Raw genomic sequence first — 14,211 nt, forward strand, 5'->3', positions numbered from 1 at the left:
CGGAAGGCGGCGCCGATCCCGGACGAGCCCCCAAGATTTGTTACGGGCCCCGTGCACAGGGACCGCGTAGACAAATAAGTTACCTGTGAAAGCAGGTGAAGAACGGAGTAATGAAACACGAGGCTTCTTTGTTTTCCTCCAGAGTGTGTCTGAGGGAGCAGCGAAAGGTGGCGCTCTATTACCGTACCCCCGAACACCTGGAGCAACCACAAACGTTCCGCCCCCCTGCTTTCAAAATAAAATAACCCGTTTTATATGTTTTTTTCGGCTTTTGTTTTAAATAAAAATAAATACATTAATGAAAAGTGTCCCATTAACACAGCATTTACATAAAATAATATTAATGTGGCCATTCCCTCTCAGGGGTGCCACATATACATGAAACACACAATTTGGAACAGCTTTTTGTTTCTTAAACAGACCTACAATACCTCAGAAGGGCCCGTCATCTCTGCGGCTCACGACCCATTGATGATTGGCTATTCCTTTACACCAGCGCTGCCTTTCTTCCGGACCTGCAGCTGTTTACTGTAAACTGCCCGCTGAGATGGGAACAACAGAATTGGACAGATAGGAGTTAGGAGCACCCACTTGAGTTTTATTCGTGTGGAGAAGAAGAGTTGAGCATCAAAGTCAGCGCAACTTTGGTGCAAATGTGTTTGTGTGAGTCCAATAATTTACTGCTTTGATAGGCTTTAATAAAATGAATTATGTATATTGGACTGTGCCATGTGCAGCACTCATCGGTGCTGTAGAGATTTGCTTTCAGTACCCACAAAGCCTGTTCCCTTCCCAATCGGAGCCCCGCTGCCTCTGAAGTGGTTGCCATGACAACCTGCCAGCTCCCCAGTCATATTTGGAACAAGGTGGAGAAGAGAGGGGACGTTTGCAGCGTTTTGCAGCTGACATGCTCTGACTACCGTGAGACGCACAGTGGGGGAGGAGGAAATGTGTGTGTATTTAGGACATCAGAGCTTTCCTCCAGATACTCCAAGAGAAACAGATTCCTCGGGCCTCACAACACCTACCTACTTGACATCTCAGCTGTGTCTCCGAACAACACTGAACGCCTTGTTGTCCCATCAGCTGCCGGACCGAGACACTGGAAAAACTGTTGCCTGTTTCACCACAACAGAAAATATCCATTCATTGACAGTGGGACAAAGCAGTTGTTACAGACTTCCTGCACGGCAGAGAAAACACTGACGTCTTCAGGCTCTGTAATCAAAGACTCGCATTCACGTTCACGTGCACACGTTTTTTGTGTTTTGCTGCTGTTTTAATGCTGAATGTTTGCACCCTGCTACATGTGATCAGAGTCTGAGTATACAGCCATTCATTGTGGAGCTTTGAACGACTTTCATGGGATATTTTGACAAAATATTCCACGGAACAAGCCAGATAAAAGTGGAAACGATTCCCTAAAATGGCTTGGCCTCAAAGCGTTTATTCAGAAAGGAGCATTATTTGATGCAGATTATTCAAAGCCGAGGATTCTTGTGAGCCACTCGTTGTTCAAAGCTGCAGGAGAGCGTGTGTTGGACTGAAACAGAACTTTATCACAATATGGAAACATAAGACCCAGCAAAAGACTGTACATAACTGTTCCAATAGGAGCAATATGTCACCAAGAAATAGTACATTGCTATTACAAGGACTAATTTAGTCTTAGTTTTTAAATAATTTTTGTTCATTAGAAAACCATTGCGCTTTATCCTTTAATTGAGATCTACACAGACTGTCTTTGCAGCCGAAGAGACAGTTTTAAGATTTTCAGGTCTCGTGTCCACCTGAAAATAAAACCCACTGTACCCACCTGTTAAGCATAGTCCAGTTTCATCATGCTTCTGACTAAACATTGTCACATGGCACTAAGCAACTATGCTGATCGCTATCATGACCTGAAAGCTTAGTTACCATGGTTACTTAAAGCTTAGGCTTCTTGTTTTTTGAAAAAAAAAAAACTCTTGGGACACCGGAGAATTTCATCGACCTCACGCAGAAACCAAAAAGAGCAAACGCTACGTCGACAAAAAAGACACAGACAGAGGAGGCGGTACTGTTAAATAGATGATTTCTTTAATAAAAGACATTACTGCTTGACATTCAATTATAGCTCAAATGATATTGCTTCAGGAGCTTACAGTACAGAGCCCAACCCGGCCGGTGTGTTACAACATTTCAATATGACACCAGTGTGTCATCAGACATACGAATCCTATGAAGAACACAAGTCTCTTCAGTCTTCCGTCAGTGAATTTACATTCAAATCCACTCAAAATGGTGAAAAGGTATTATGTATACACAATCCACAATGGAGAGCATAGCACAAATGGATGGATTTCACAAGCACCAGATAATAGGCGACCAACACACAGGAGTGGGGGGGGGTGGATGTGGTCTGAGTAGAGGACATGCGACAGGAATGGACTGAGGCAGAGAGGAGCTGGGTGTAGTGGGATGAGGAGTGTTTGGGAGCAGAGCCGCAGATACTGTCAGGCCATGCAGAGACAGACACACGACTTCTGCATCCCAATAACTCACTGCTGCCGTTTTAGAGCAAGATTAGAATCAGAGTTTAGAGCGTGGTTTCAATATCCTGTGTTGGGCTTTAATACAGCCAAGTTCAGGGACTCTATTTGGTTTTAGCCAGGTTGGCTACAAATAACATATGTTGATTAAATTAGTATTAGAGTATATTGCAGGGAAGGGAAAGGTGACTGAATAGGTAGTAGAGTAGTAATTATAGTAGTAAAGGAGGAAATTACATAGATATATATCATATCTATGGGCACAGAGCAGGGTGTTTGTGCATGTGTGTGTGCCCAGAGGACTGTGTGCAAAGATGAGGGATCAGTGTCTACTTAAACTGCTTAAGAGGTGGGGGCACCTTGATGTCCTGGCCTTTCTCCAGTCTCTTCTCACACTCAACTAGGTAGTTGACGCCATCAATCACTGTCTGCACCAGCTGGACCTGAGGGAGAGACACATCGCATTTTAGTGCTGTTTTATGAGTTAAACAGAAAAAAATATTTCTACGCCACCCTCCCACCTCAGAGGGACATTTAAGCTTCTCTGATATCTATGTAAGTTTTCATGTTTGCACGTTTACTGAATGTGAATTATCTAAGTGAGAAAGAATGTAATCAGAAAAAAAATTAACATCATTGTTCAAAGCAGAGAATTTATTCATGTGTTAAAGATCTGAGCACATTATCTTTTTGGCCCGAGCCATCCCTCACAACATAAGTATGGGCATTACAGAGATAACCAAAGATAAACACAAGCAGCAGCCTCCACTCTTAACTGTTGCCTCCTCCAAGCGGAGGTCAAAAGTACAGCTCGTGGCCGAAAGAGAAACAACGACGTCTGGTGTTTTAGCTGAGCATTTATTCACTGAGCACACACAGTGAGACCCACTACACAGCCCAGAATTATTCAGGAAAGGAGAAGAAGGTGCATAATTTTCCTCATTGTCTCATATGAGTTTTCTGATAACTTATAACATTAACAGCACAGAGACCTTCTGCTTTTCTTTCAAAGACAAAGGAAGTCCATTTCCTCTTTACTTTCTTCTTTACTACCTCTTTTGTATGAAGTGTAGTGATGAATTGTTGTTTTTTGTTTTCAAAACGCTGTGAAAAGCAACTTCAACTTACTCTAAGCAGAGTATCTGCTCCAGCTGGCTAAAAGAGGAATACATTCTTATTTCACTTCTGTACTGTTTCAGCTCAGCTCCTTTACCCTTCTATGCTCATTTCTTTGCATACTGAGCCCACCCTGAAAGTTTCCCTCCAGTGGGATCGTCTCAGTAATGGAGGGCCGAACAGCACTGAGTGATCCACACACTCCAAACTTGCAACACCCAGAGTCAGACAATGGTATGACACAGCAAGAATATAAGAGGAGACATTTTCAGTACACTGCACTCCAGCCAGAGACCACAAAGAGCCATCTCTACTCGCCATGTAATCAAAGTGTGTGAGCACACAAACTCATAACAATGGAGAACTGATCCATTGTACTGTAATAGTCTGTAAAAATAGTGAGATAAAATAACTGTCAAGCCTCATATTTTGCCAATTTCGACAGCTCTAATTCACATCAAACAGAAGAATTATCCACATCCTTCATTTTCACACAGTTCGCACATCTGTGCGTTGCTACTCAGGTCTGCCTACCTCGGACTGTCCCAGGCGGTCCAGGTTAGAGATGTCGAACACACCGCCCACAGCTGCCGTGTCCACTCCACCTGTCCCTCGCTTCTGAAGACGCAGGTTACCCAGGATCGTACTGAGGCGGGGATCCTGCGAGGCAGGGGAGAGGCATCATTCAAAAGAGTAACTAAACACTAATCACTGCATTAGTAAATGGGCATTTTTTTTCAAACATTTTTTATGCAAAACCATATTTGTCATCAATTTGTATTGTATGTAAGACATTAAGAAAAAAATCGAACTAACAGCTCCTTAAGAAAAATAAACAGTTGAATATGCAATGGAAAGAAAACACATTCTAATACTACAGCTTCTAAAAGTGATAAAACACGAGGGAACAAGAGGGACCGCTGCTTGTCTGTTTTGGGTCTTTTCTGTAGATAACACCACATGACACAGATTGAGATGGCAGCACCATCTTTGTTTTGTTACCTTGCTCAGCAGGGGCAGTTTGACGTGGACTCCAGCCCTGAGCCCTGTGCCCAGATTGGACGGGCAGGTGAGGATGTAACCAAGCCTCTCATTCCACATGAACTCCCAGCCTCTCTCCTGGATCAGACGCTCCACCTGAGTGGTAGACCATCACTTAAGAGTGAGCGATTTGCAGCATTTGATCCTGTTTTCTTTCTTTTTCGAGGCTGACACATAAAGAATGGGAAGCTGTTCACTTGTGAACAGACTATCAAATGACCTCTCGTGAGCAATATATGTTGCATGTCCTTTGCTCTTTTACTAATGGCAACTTTGATGGCTTGGATAAATAACGGTTTGAGTGTTTTTTACTATCTGCGTACAGGCTTTTATTTTTTAAGGCTGAATGAAGACTAGTGTAAGCAGTTTTTGCTTTAGCAAGCATTCCTTATATAAATGCTTTTGGACAGTGTTTATGCCTTCCCTTTTGGGGGAAATCCAACAAGTCCACTATAACCTACCACTGGGCTGATCTACTACCTTTATTAAAGCATGATGCTGACTGACTTCACCTCTTTACAAGTTCATTTCTTCACTTAGCACAGAAAAAGAAAATATTTTGAGTGGGAAAAAGCTTACTCTACTCTGAAATCTCTAAATACACCAATTTGTACTCATCATAACATCCTGAACAAAGTGTTACCTTCTTGAGGCCCATGCAGAACCTCTCAAAGACTCTCTTCATGTTGCCTCCCTTCTCCATGGAGATGACCCTGGTGTGATCCTCCTCATTGATCCAAATCAAGAACGTCTTGTCATTGTTGTGCCTGGATGGAGGGAAGTTATTTTGAGCTATACATTACTGTTGCTCGGGAGTTAGGGGGCCTGTCTTCAGCCATTCATCAAAGCGACTAAGGATCAGTGGAGAAACTCAGAGCAGCATCGTTTATTCTAATGCAGCAGCCAGTGAAGCACAGAGTTTCTATCCCTCCTTTTTCCTTACCCATTTTTCATGCATTTTTTTTAACTGTGTGACAAATCATTTGCTGATAGTCTAGGCCTTGTACAGCGGTTATAACTACTGACATACTTTAAAGGAAGCAGACGCTTTTTAAGGCAGATAACAGAAAGTAAAATTCACTGGATGGACAAATGATTGGAAAGTTATTTTCATATTTCTACTCTTGGAAATTTAGGTATGACTATATAAACCTCTGTGTCTTTGGGTCTGGCATCATAGCCCTAACTGACGATAGTCAAAAATGATTGGATGATGGGCACTGACCCCTTAAGAGGATGAATCCTCACTATAGCTCAAGTAAAGATAATGGTAAGAGGGCTAATCGAACAACAAATAAAGCATTTATAAAAAGTTTGGTCACACCATAACTTTTCCTCAGAGCTAAACAAAGTCTGCAATTTGATGACTTCCCTCCTTGCATCTGACACATGATGTTCAACACAAAGCAAGCCTCAGCCAATACAGAGGCTTTTTGTCCACACTGACCTCCTTACTATTGTTTGATGGAAAAATACAACTCAAGACTCAAGATTGCAAAAGAAAGAAAAAAAAGAATAAATACAAAACAGGGAAGAGAAGAAAGACAAAGGGTGGTGTTATAAGGGAGGTGGGATTAATTACCAAAAAGGAGAAAAAAAAAGCAGAGCAAAAGGGCAATGGCAATAAATAAATAAATAAAATAAAGGAGAGCCAGCGAAAGAGAAAGCTGCCAGAACACCTGAAATAAGAGATGATGGGGGGGGGGGGGGTAAAGTGAAGGTGAATTATTAAGGAGAACAGAGGCTGATATGCCAAGCAGAGGAAGGCAAGAGGGAGGCTGGTGATTGATTTCAGCTGGCTGGGTTATTCCTGGGTACATGCTGAGGGAGCATTGTCTGCGTCGTTACCGCGCTTCCACCACGACACGGCAACGCTGTGATTACATTACTGGTGCGACAATGATGACTAAAAGCTTTTAAAACAAGCTTTTAATCGAACATTTATTTGAAAATGAAAAATTAGCTAAATTGTTAATCTTTCTCACCCTTTTTTTTTTTTGTCCGCACGTGCTTTTTTCAACAACTCTAAAACATTGTGCGCGCTGTGGAGGCTTACCAAATACCACGAGCATCTGGCCAGTCACGAGCCATGCCTGCACACGTCAGGAGGGGGGACACAGGCTTGTCAAACAAGAAGTGGTCCTATTTGAACACACAGATAAAAGGTATTTCATCCACAACTTAAACTGGACAGCATTTGTTATTTAGACTGAATCTATGGGATCCAGACCTCACAAAAGTGAAAAAAAAAACAAAAAAACTTTTAGACAAACAATTATAGAGCATTTTGTTACTTCTGAGCTAATCTGGTCAATCTGACTCATTGTGAGTGGGAGAAAAATGCCTTCCCAGCCACAACAAACCCATTTCTGATCACTTGTGATAAAATTGTCTCCCCCTCATTTTTTCCTGTGCTGAATCTTGTAGGAAACATTTATTCTCATTCAGAGAAGACTTAAAATCTACTGGATTTTTAAAAAAGTTTTCTAGAAGTACAATGGGATGTGTAACGTATTTTATATCTTCTGTAACTACTGTTGTTCATTCAATTTTCAAAACATATCTGAGAAAATGAATAACTCCAGGACTGTGGAGATGAAAAATACCACATTAAGTTAATACATATCAATTATATGTACAATGACACAACCATCTGTGCACCACTCACATCAATGAGTTGCTGCTGCTCGGCGTCCGTCATTTGGGTAAGACTGTAGTATTTCCCAGTCAGATCACCCTTCAGACCAGCGAGGGCATCCACCACCACCCTTTCCACCTCTCTGCGCTCCGCCCGGGTACAGCCAGGGGGGAGGCTCAGCCCTCGGATGCTGCGGCCCGTCCTCACCCTGGACGACAGCACGTAGCGTTCATCGAATTGACCTGAATGGATCTGAAAGAAAGATATGAAAGGAAACAGTTACAGCATTTCCACGTGTCAATGTAGAAGGTGCTATTGGGCAACTGAGTGAGTTCCATGGGGTCAGGTAGATTACACAAAAAACATGGAGCGACATTACTGTCTTTAATCACAAGAGACTTTTGGCTAGAGTGCAGGTTGATTTGTTTTGATGCTCAGACGCTGTAGTGGTCTTTTTCAAAACTCTGATCTCAAACTTAAAAGCTCCACTTCAACATTGCTCGCCAGCATTCAGATATACAATTACATGTACAAATGCTCTATCTAGTTTGAGCATAACTTCATCAATATGCCCCAAAACAATCGAAGTGCACTGTTGGATTGCTGTGAAGCCACCCTGTCCGTATTCCCCTAAACAATAGAATGCCAAGTCCCCTCCAGACAATTACTAGTTAAGAAGATTCAGTCCTTCCTGCCCCTCAAATTATTAATATTATTAGTATTATCATGATATTTTCATTCTAGATGAACCAGTTTTTAATTGTTATAACAACATAGTAGTACCATGCACACTATCTGGATCATCTGCTTACAGAAACGCTGCTTAAAACGACTGCGGTTGGATTAAAGAAATACAAACGCGCCTAAGCTCTTTCCCACCTATACCAGAAATGACCAGTTAAACCATTCTCAACTGGTGATACCGTGTCGTGGAGATAGGATCGGTCTTACAGTACCTTGCTGGAGTCCAGGTCAGTTGGGTGCTTCATTTTGCAGGGATCATAGCCATTATGCCTCTCTCTGATGATAGGGTCTAACAGGTCTGCAAACACCTGAAAAAACAGAATAAAGAGTTATACCAAGCCTTGATATGCGTGTTACATTCTTAATATCAGCACACAGACTTTATCGAAGGTAAAGACGATTGATTAGGAAGAATCATTTCAACTCTATCCAATCCTTTCCTCCAGGGAAAGGTAATTACAGGCAGATATCAGTCTAAATATTTTAACACCACTTCACTGAAACCGGCTGCATCTCAGAGTAAATTTAGTCCTAAAAACTGTTCATCAGCGATAGAACAATAAGATAACACGAAAGAAAAAAAACCCATAGAGACACCAACCCATGTAGATGCTTCGGAAAGTGTTCTGATCCCCTTCAACAACCACAGAATGAAACTGAAGCGATGCAGAAGTGGCATTAAGCGCGATCCCCCTGAGTGTCACAAGGCCCTGGCTCGTTCAGTGTGGTAGACCCCATGTCACCTTCGTTTAACATGTCCTTATGGTCGAATTATTTTCAATCTTTTCTAGGGGTACCATCATTTTTGTCCAGGCCTGTTTCATTAGTTTGTTTTTTAAAATGATTCTGTTGAACCACAATTCAAAAGCAATGTCTGATGTTCATTGGTTAATTTTCAGTGAATCTTTATTTATCATTACTTTTGCCAGTTTCAAGTTATTGCAGGGGTACCAACACTTTTGTCCATGTGTGTGTATATATACGAAAAAAAAGACAATAGCTTTAACACAATCAAATTGACTTAAAAACAGGAAGTGTTGAAGCCTGCCGAACACGCATCATTTCGGCACTAAACCAACAAAGGCTAGTTCTCCCCTGTGCACCAGCCTTGACCTTTAGGCAACTTAAAGCAAATGATCGGTGGATGTGAATGATCGAGAAGGCTCATATGATTTTAAGAGGTCGGAAAGCAACAAAGGAGCTTGCCCATTCAGTGCCACATAGGTCAATAACAAAACCTTAAAATCAATCCTAAAATGTACAGGGAGCTTGTGAAGGGAAGCAAATGCTGGCAAGATGTGCTCAGGCTTATGTGACTGCAGCATTCTGGACCAACTGCAGTCCTGAAAGAGAGGCCTGGCTCACACCGATGCAAAGGGCATGGCAGTAGTTCAGCTTTGATGTGATGAAAGCATGAATAAGTCTTTCAAAATCAGAAGTGCAGTTCCGTTGCCATGACAGGCTTTAAAACCGCAGTGGAGCACTTTTAAAAAACATTCAAAGGACTGTTAGAGTGTTGGAGTTTCCAGGTGAATCTTTTAAGGCTGCACTGCTGCAGGTTTAAAATGAGGTGGCACAACTCCTGAGCTGAGACTTCTGTTGATAATGAATCAAACTTTAGTTACGACAATCTCAAAAATGCCTTAAATGTCTAAATAGGGATAACATCTGCGGGGCAGGATGAAGGTTTAAGACACCGACTTTGACGGACAGATCACGCAAAGGCTGAGAGATACATGATCTGAAAACTGCAGGAACTCTTCGTATGTTTCAGAAGATTGACCAAGTTAAGCAGATCGGAAAAACTATTAAAAGGGCTATAAACAATGGGAGGCTCATTAGATAAGTGTTTAGCCTTCTGAGCTTTTAAAATATACTGAAATCTGCACCAACTTGCTCTAAAATGTCAAAACTTTTCCACCTTTATTCAGCCGTTCTGCATTCTAGTTTGACAAACTGAGTTGCGTCAGATAAGAATAAGGGAGGACTGCGATTGCTAAGATATTGATGATGTCAGTCCCCTGCTCAGCTTCTAACTCACCCCTTACCACGTTAGCCCAGGTGGTGGATAGTCATGCCAAAAGGGAAGGACAGTGTGTGTATCTGGATATTTCCTAACTGCCTAATTTTTCCACAGCTACTTTTATACAACAGCAATACCACACCCTTTTGGTCAATGAAAAAAAAATGACTCCCACAAATCAATAGCAGGAAATAGTGGTGACACGCAGCCCAGACATTTAGAGCTGGGACCACGTGTCTGGAGACCTAAACTTCACACTTTGGTTGTCTTGGTCCACAGTTAGCATCAGATTAAAGAGACCAGGCGACTTCTGTCAGAGGTACAAGATATTATTGTGGCCTCTTAATGAAGTAGGCAGTAAAAATGGGAATGTAGTTAGACTCTCATTAGAGTCAGATATTGAAAGATCCCAAAAGAGGTGTCCTAGTTTAGAACTCTGCCTCTCTGGTACAGATGCGCTCCTTCCCCTGAAACAAAATTTGTCACAGCAGGACAGGTTGCAACATTTAAGGTGCAGTTGTGATTCATGCTATTTTTGAAAGGGGTGTGAGCAGAATTCCCAGTTTGTTTATGTATTTAAGGATTAGGTGTGTTTTAAATAGAGCATACTTTTTACTATGATAGTCTATCAACATAAGCCGCACATATTATCCGTAGCAAAATATGTGTATTTTGATATTTATCTATTTACCCCATTTACATCTGATAAAATTATACACTGCAGCTGAAAATGTACTTTTAGTTGTGTGGACTGCGTCAGGAGACCAAAATTCAAAATCATTTTATACAATTGGCCCACAAAGGAGGCCTGTTGATTGAGTCATACAGTCAGATAAGTCACAGTTCCTGGTTGACTGAAAGGTTCCGGCTGACTGAAATTCAAAAATTCAAAAGGTAAATCCTGTAAACATGCCATAGCTTGTGAACAATTCAGGGACCACGACTTCACCTCAAGCTTCTGCCCCCCACCACCATCTGTAAGAGGCTTGCATGTATATGTCTGAAAAGGCACAATGATGTCTGACCTCATAGGATTCCTCGTCTCCCGCCACCATGCCAACAGTCTTGATGAAGGGGTGCCCGGGGTTGTCCACACCCGTCTGAATGGCCTGGTCCAACGTGTAACCGTTGGGAGTGGCCTTATCACACAGCTTGGCGTAGATCGCAGGAGTCAGGTTACTGGCCATGCAGTTGTTGTGTTTGCGCAGGTCAGGGTACTCCGCACTGCACAAATAAAAAACGGTAGATAAAATATACGGCTGCACTGATCTTCGTCGGACTTTGTAACCTGCGGTCACAAGTTAACTGTGAGTGACTCACTGAGGGAACTTTTCGCATGGCACGTACACAGGTAACAGGAGGTCAAGCCTGTGACAGCCTGCTGCAAACAATGCCAACAAACGTACTCCACTGCCTGTAGCAACAGGCAGTATACATTTAGTGCTATGTTCAATCTGTGTTTCTGTGTGGAGAATACAGATCTATGTTTGTGCTACTTTAGTAACCAGGTAAATGCAGCTGGATTATCAAAAAGGAAAATAAAAGACTATTTACCTCCATCTTCAAATTTATGTTTGGGGTTTCAGAAATGGCTTTTTTTTTTTACCTCCATTCGTAATAATGTGCCTGTGTTTAGTACCATCCATCTGTCCTTCAATCCTGACTGCTGTCCCACATTCTGTTGATAAAGAAAATCCCCGTGATGTGATGATCACTGCCATATTCGAAGCAGTGATCATCGACGCAGCGTTTTCCTTGACTTCTCGAAGGTTACATTTTTGTGTCTTTAGATTAAATTATCGTCTTCGAAATATCTTTTTGGAGTGCAGGGCTTAAAGTGAGCCTATGGTCAGGCGCTCCAATCTCTGCTGTGAGGCTCCTTCAGGGTTACGTTTGGTCTCTTTCCTGGAGTTTTCATTATTATTATTATTATTATATAATAATAATAATAATAATAATAATGATTACACTTGCACAAAATAGTTTGTAATTTTTTATTTATAAAAATATAGATTTTGGGGAATTTTAATACATTTATTTAGGCTTCATTTCACCAGTCTGTGTCACGTCTCTGAGTTTTTGTCTTGTTTTTAGTTCCTGTTTAGTTTTTAGCCTTGCCATGTTTTAGCAATTTTACTAGAGGTGTCCAGCATCATGAGGAGATGATTTTGGCAAAAAATGACGTAGGCCATTATTTTGAGAGGGTGACAATATTATATTTGACTTTGTTACTGCAAGTGCTCTTTCATGTACTGGGTGTATGTCCTGTATATAAACACATATATACCTGGAGTTTTATATCTGAGAAGCAGATAATGATTCACTAATCTGCATACAGCAATGCTGTTTTACAGTACATGCCGCTGTGCCACAGAGCACGTACGCATCCTCCCTCAACTAGTGATTATCTTGAATCCCACCTTTCAGTATCCATTCATCAACATACAGCAATATATCCCATAAAGATACAAGTTTTGGTAAAGGAGCAACTGTTCAGTCTTTGAAGTCAGGTTCAGGGGAAACACCTCCTATTCATTTAGAAAGAATACACAGCTCTTTGTTATAGTATCTGGGATTTTTACGAGCCAAGATAAGACCCCAGCTTAATTCAGTTTTCCACATAGGATACATTAGGTTGAGCTATATTTTACAGCCATGTTAGATTTTTGCATTACACCAACATATTCCATCTTGTATTGTGCAATTTTGTGGGTCCGCCAAATCCCTACTAAATAAAAACAGTAAAAGGGACAAGATTAGTAATGTGATCGAAGTTAGCCACGCTATGTTTTATGATTCTGTCGTTCTCAGGTGTTATGACATGATTATGAAACAATGGTTTCTTCGTGATTGTTTTGTGTGTCATGATGGACATTTCTGCATTTTGTTTGTGGTCGTTCCCATTTAGTTTTGGTCACTGTCTCTAAGTTTGCTCTTAGTGCATCGCAGCCATTTATTTTCATTTGAATCCAAGTTTGTATTTGTGAGATGACAGATGGTTTGAGAGAGGAGTCAAGGAAGCCATCTATTGTTAAACTGGAAAAAAAAAAAACAGAACAGAGGAGGTGGCATTAGCTTCCCAGCACCTACAATGCACCATTGGCTCTCCTCCCCGCCCGGGCAGTCTCACACCCATTCACACCCTGGATCCTGTGACCACAACTCAGGTGATAATGTCTCTAACGACATGCACAGTATTGGTCGGGGTGGGGGGTCCAGTTGCCCTCATTCAAGCTCTTACGAGTTCAGTGATTCGCTAATGGCCGGAGTACAGCTCATTGTAATGGTTTCATAGTGCTAATGACATTATCACCTCTTGATATAGTGAAGGACTTTTGAGCGGTTGCAAGTAACCAAAAGTAACCGTTTTATTTCCTTTTTTTTTTTTCCATTGTCACACACCCCTCCACCCTCATTAGCTTAAATTACACATGTAACATTATCCATATTTTTTATGGTATTGGGAATTCATAAGGATGGCATTACACTTACTTTGGTAAAAAAAAAAATAACATTACATCCTTCCAAACTATTACTGCAAATGCATAGAAAAACCGTTCATGGGAGACAGAAGCTGTTAAGATAACATTACCTGGAGGGGTAGGTCCTGCGCACGGGGGCTCCGGCGCTGACATGCTCACGGTGGAGCAGAAATCCAGCCGTTACGGAGCCTCCTACCAACGACAGGATCCCGACGTTTCGTTTGGAGGAAAGGATTCTTGTGAAGCTGCTAGCCATTTTTTTTATATATATTCCTTTGAAACTGGAGGGGTTTGAAAGACGCGTTATTTCCTCCAGTCGCACAGACGGAAGAACGAGCACGTAGATGGGTGATATGTGATGCAGAGCCTCTGATGGAATGAGGAGGACGGGTTAACAACGAAGGACGTCAAGATGGACGGAGAAACAAAGGGCGAGACCGGAAGCTCAGCCCCTTCTTCAAAATAAAATGAAATAAAATAAAAAGTCATTAAGTACTGCATGTTCATTTTTCCTATTCTAACTAAATGTTTGCATTTTTTATCTTTCATTTTGGCACAGATTCTAAACACATCAGGCCTACATCGTTTTAGATTCAATCAGCACTTCTATCACTGTTTCTACGGAAGAGTATTAGG

At 41.6% G+C, this 14,211-nt stretch overlaps 1 protein-coding gene across 1 annotated transcript; it reads right to left on the reverse strand.

Moving 5' to 3' along the window:
• Nucleotides 1–2,060: 2,060 nt before the first annotated feature.
• LOC142384292 (creatine kinase U-type, mitochondrial-like) lies at nucleotides 2,061–13,972 on the reverse strand. Its single transcript, XM_075470429.1, has 9 exons — nucleotides 13,686–13,972; nucleotides 11,119–11,317; nucleotides 8,283–8,378; nucleotides 7,357–7,578; nucleotides 6,745–6,830; nucleotides 5,332–5,455; nucleotides 4,650–4,784; nucleotides 4,182–4,307; nucleotides 2,061–2,974 (listed from the first exon to the last, which is right to left on the reverse strand). The coding sequence occupies exons 1-9, from the start codon at nucleotides 13,829–13,831 to the stop codon at nucleotides 2,861–2,863; spliced, it is 1,248 nt and encodes a 415-aa protein (XP_075326544.1). The 5' UTR covers nucleotides 13,832–13,972; the 3' UTR covers nucleotides 2,061–2,860.
• Between the last annotated feature and the right edge of the window lie 239 nt (nucleotides 13,973–14,211).

This window comes from Odontesthes bonariensis, chromosome 7, assembly GCF_027942865.1.
Source record: "Odontesthes bonariensis isolate fOdoBon6 chromosome 7, fOdoBon6.hap1, whole genome shotgun sequence".
Taxonomy (NCBI): Eukaryota; Metazoa; Chordata; class Actinopteri; order Atheriniformes; family Atherinopsidae; genus Odontesthes; species Odontesthes bonariensis.

Bases quoted from the DNA above. Each gene is read 5' to 3' on its own strand.
- LOC142384292 (XM_075470429.1), bottom strand. From the start codon at position 13,831: ATGGCTAGCAGCTTCACAAGAATCCTTTCCTCCAAACGAAACGTCGGG. The intron at 4,785-5,331 runs GTAACACTTTGT...TCTACCACTCAG, and splicing joins TCTGCATGGGCCTCAAGAAG to GTGGAGCGTCTGATCCAGGA. The intron at 2,975-4,181 runs GTAGGCAGACCT...TCTCTCCCTCAG, and splicing joins ACCGCCTGGGACAGTCCGAG to GTCCAGCTGGTGCAGACAGT.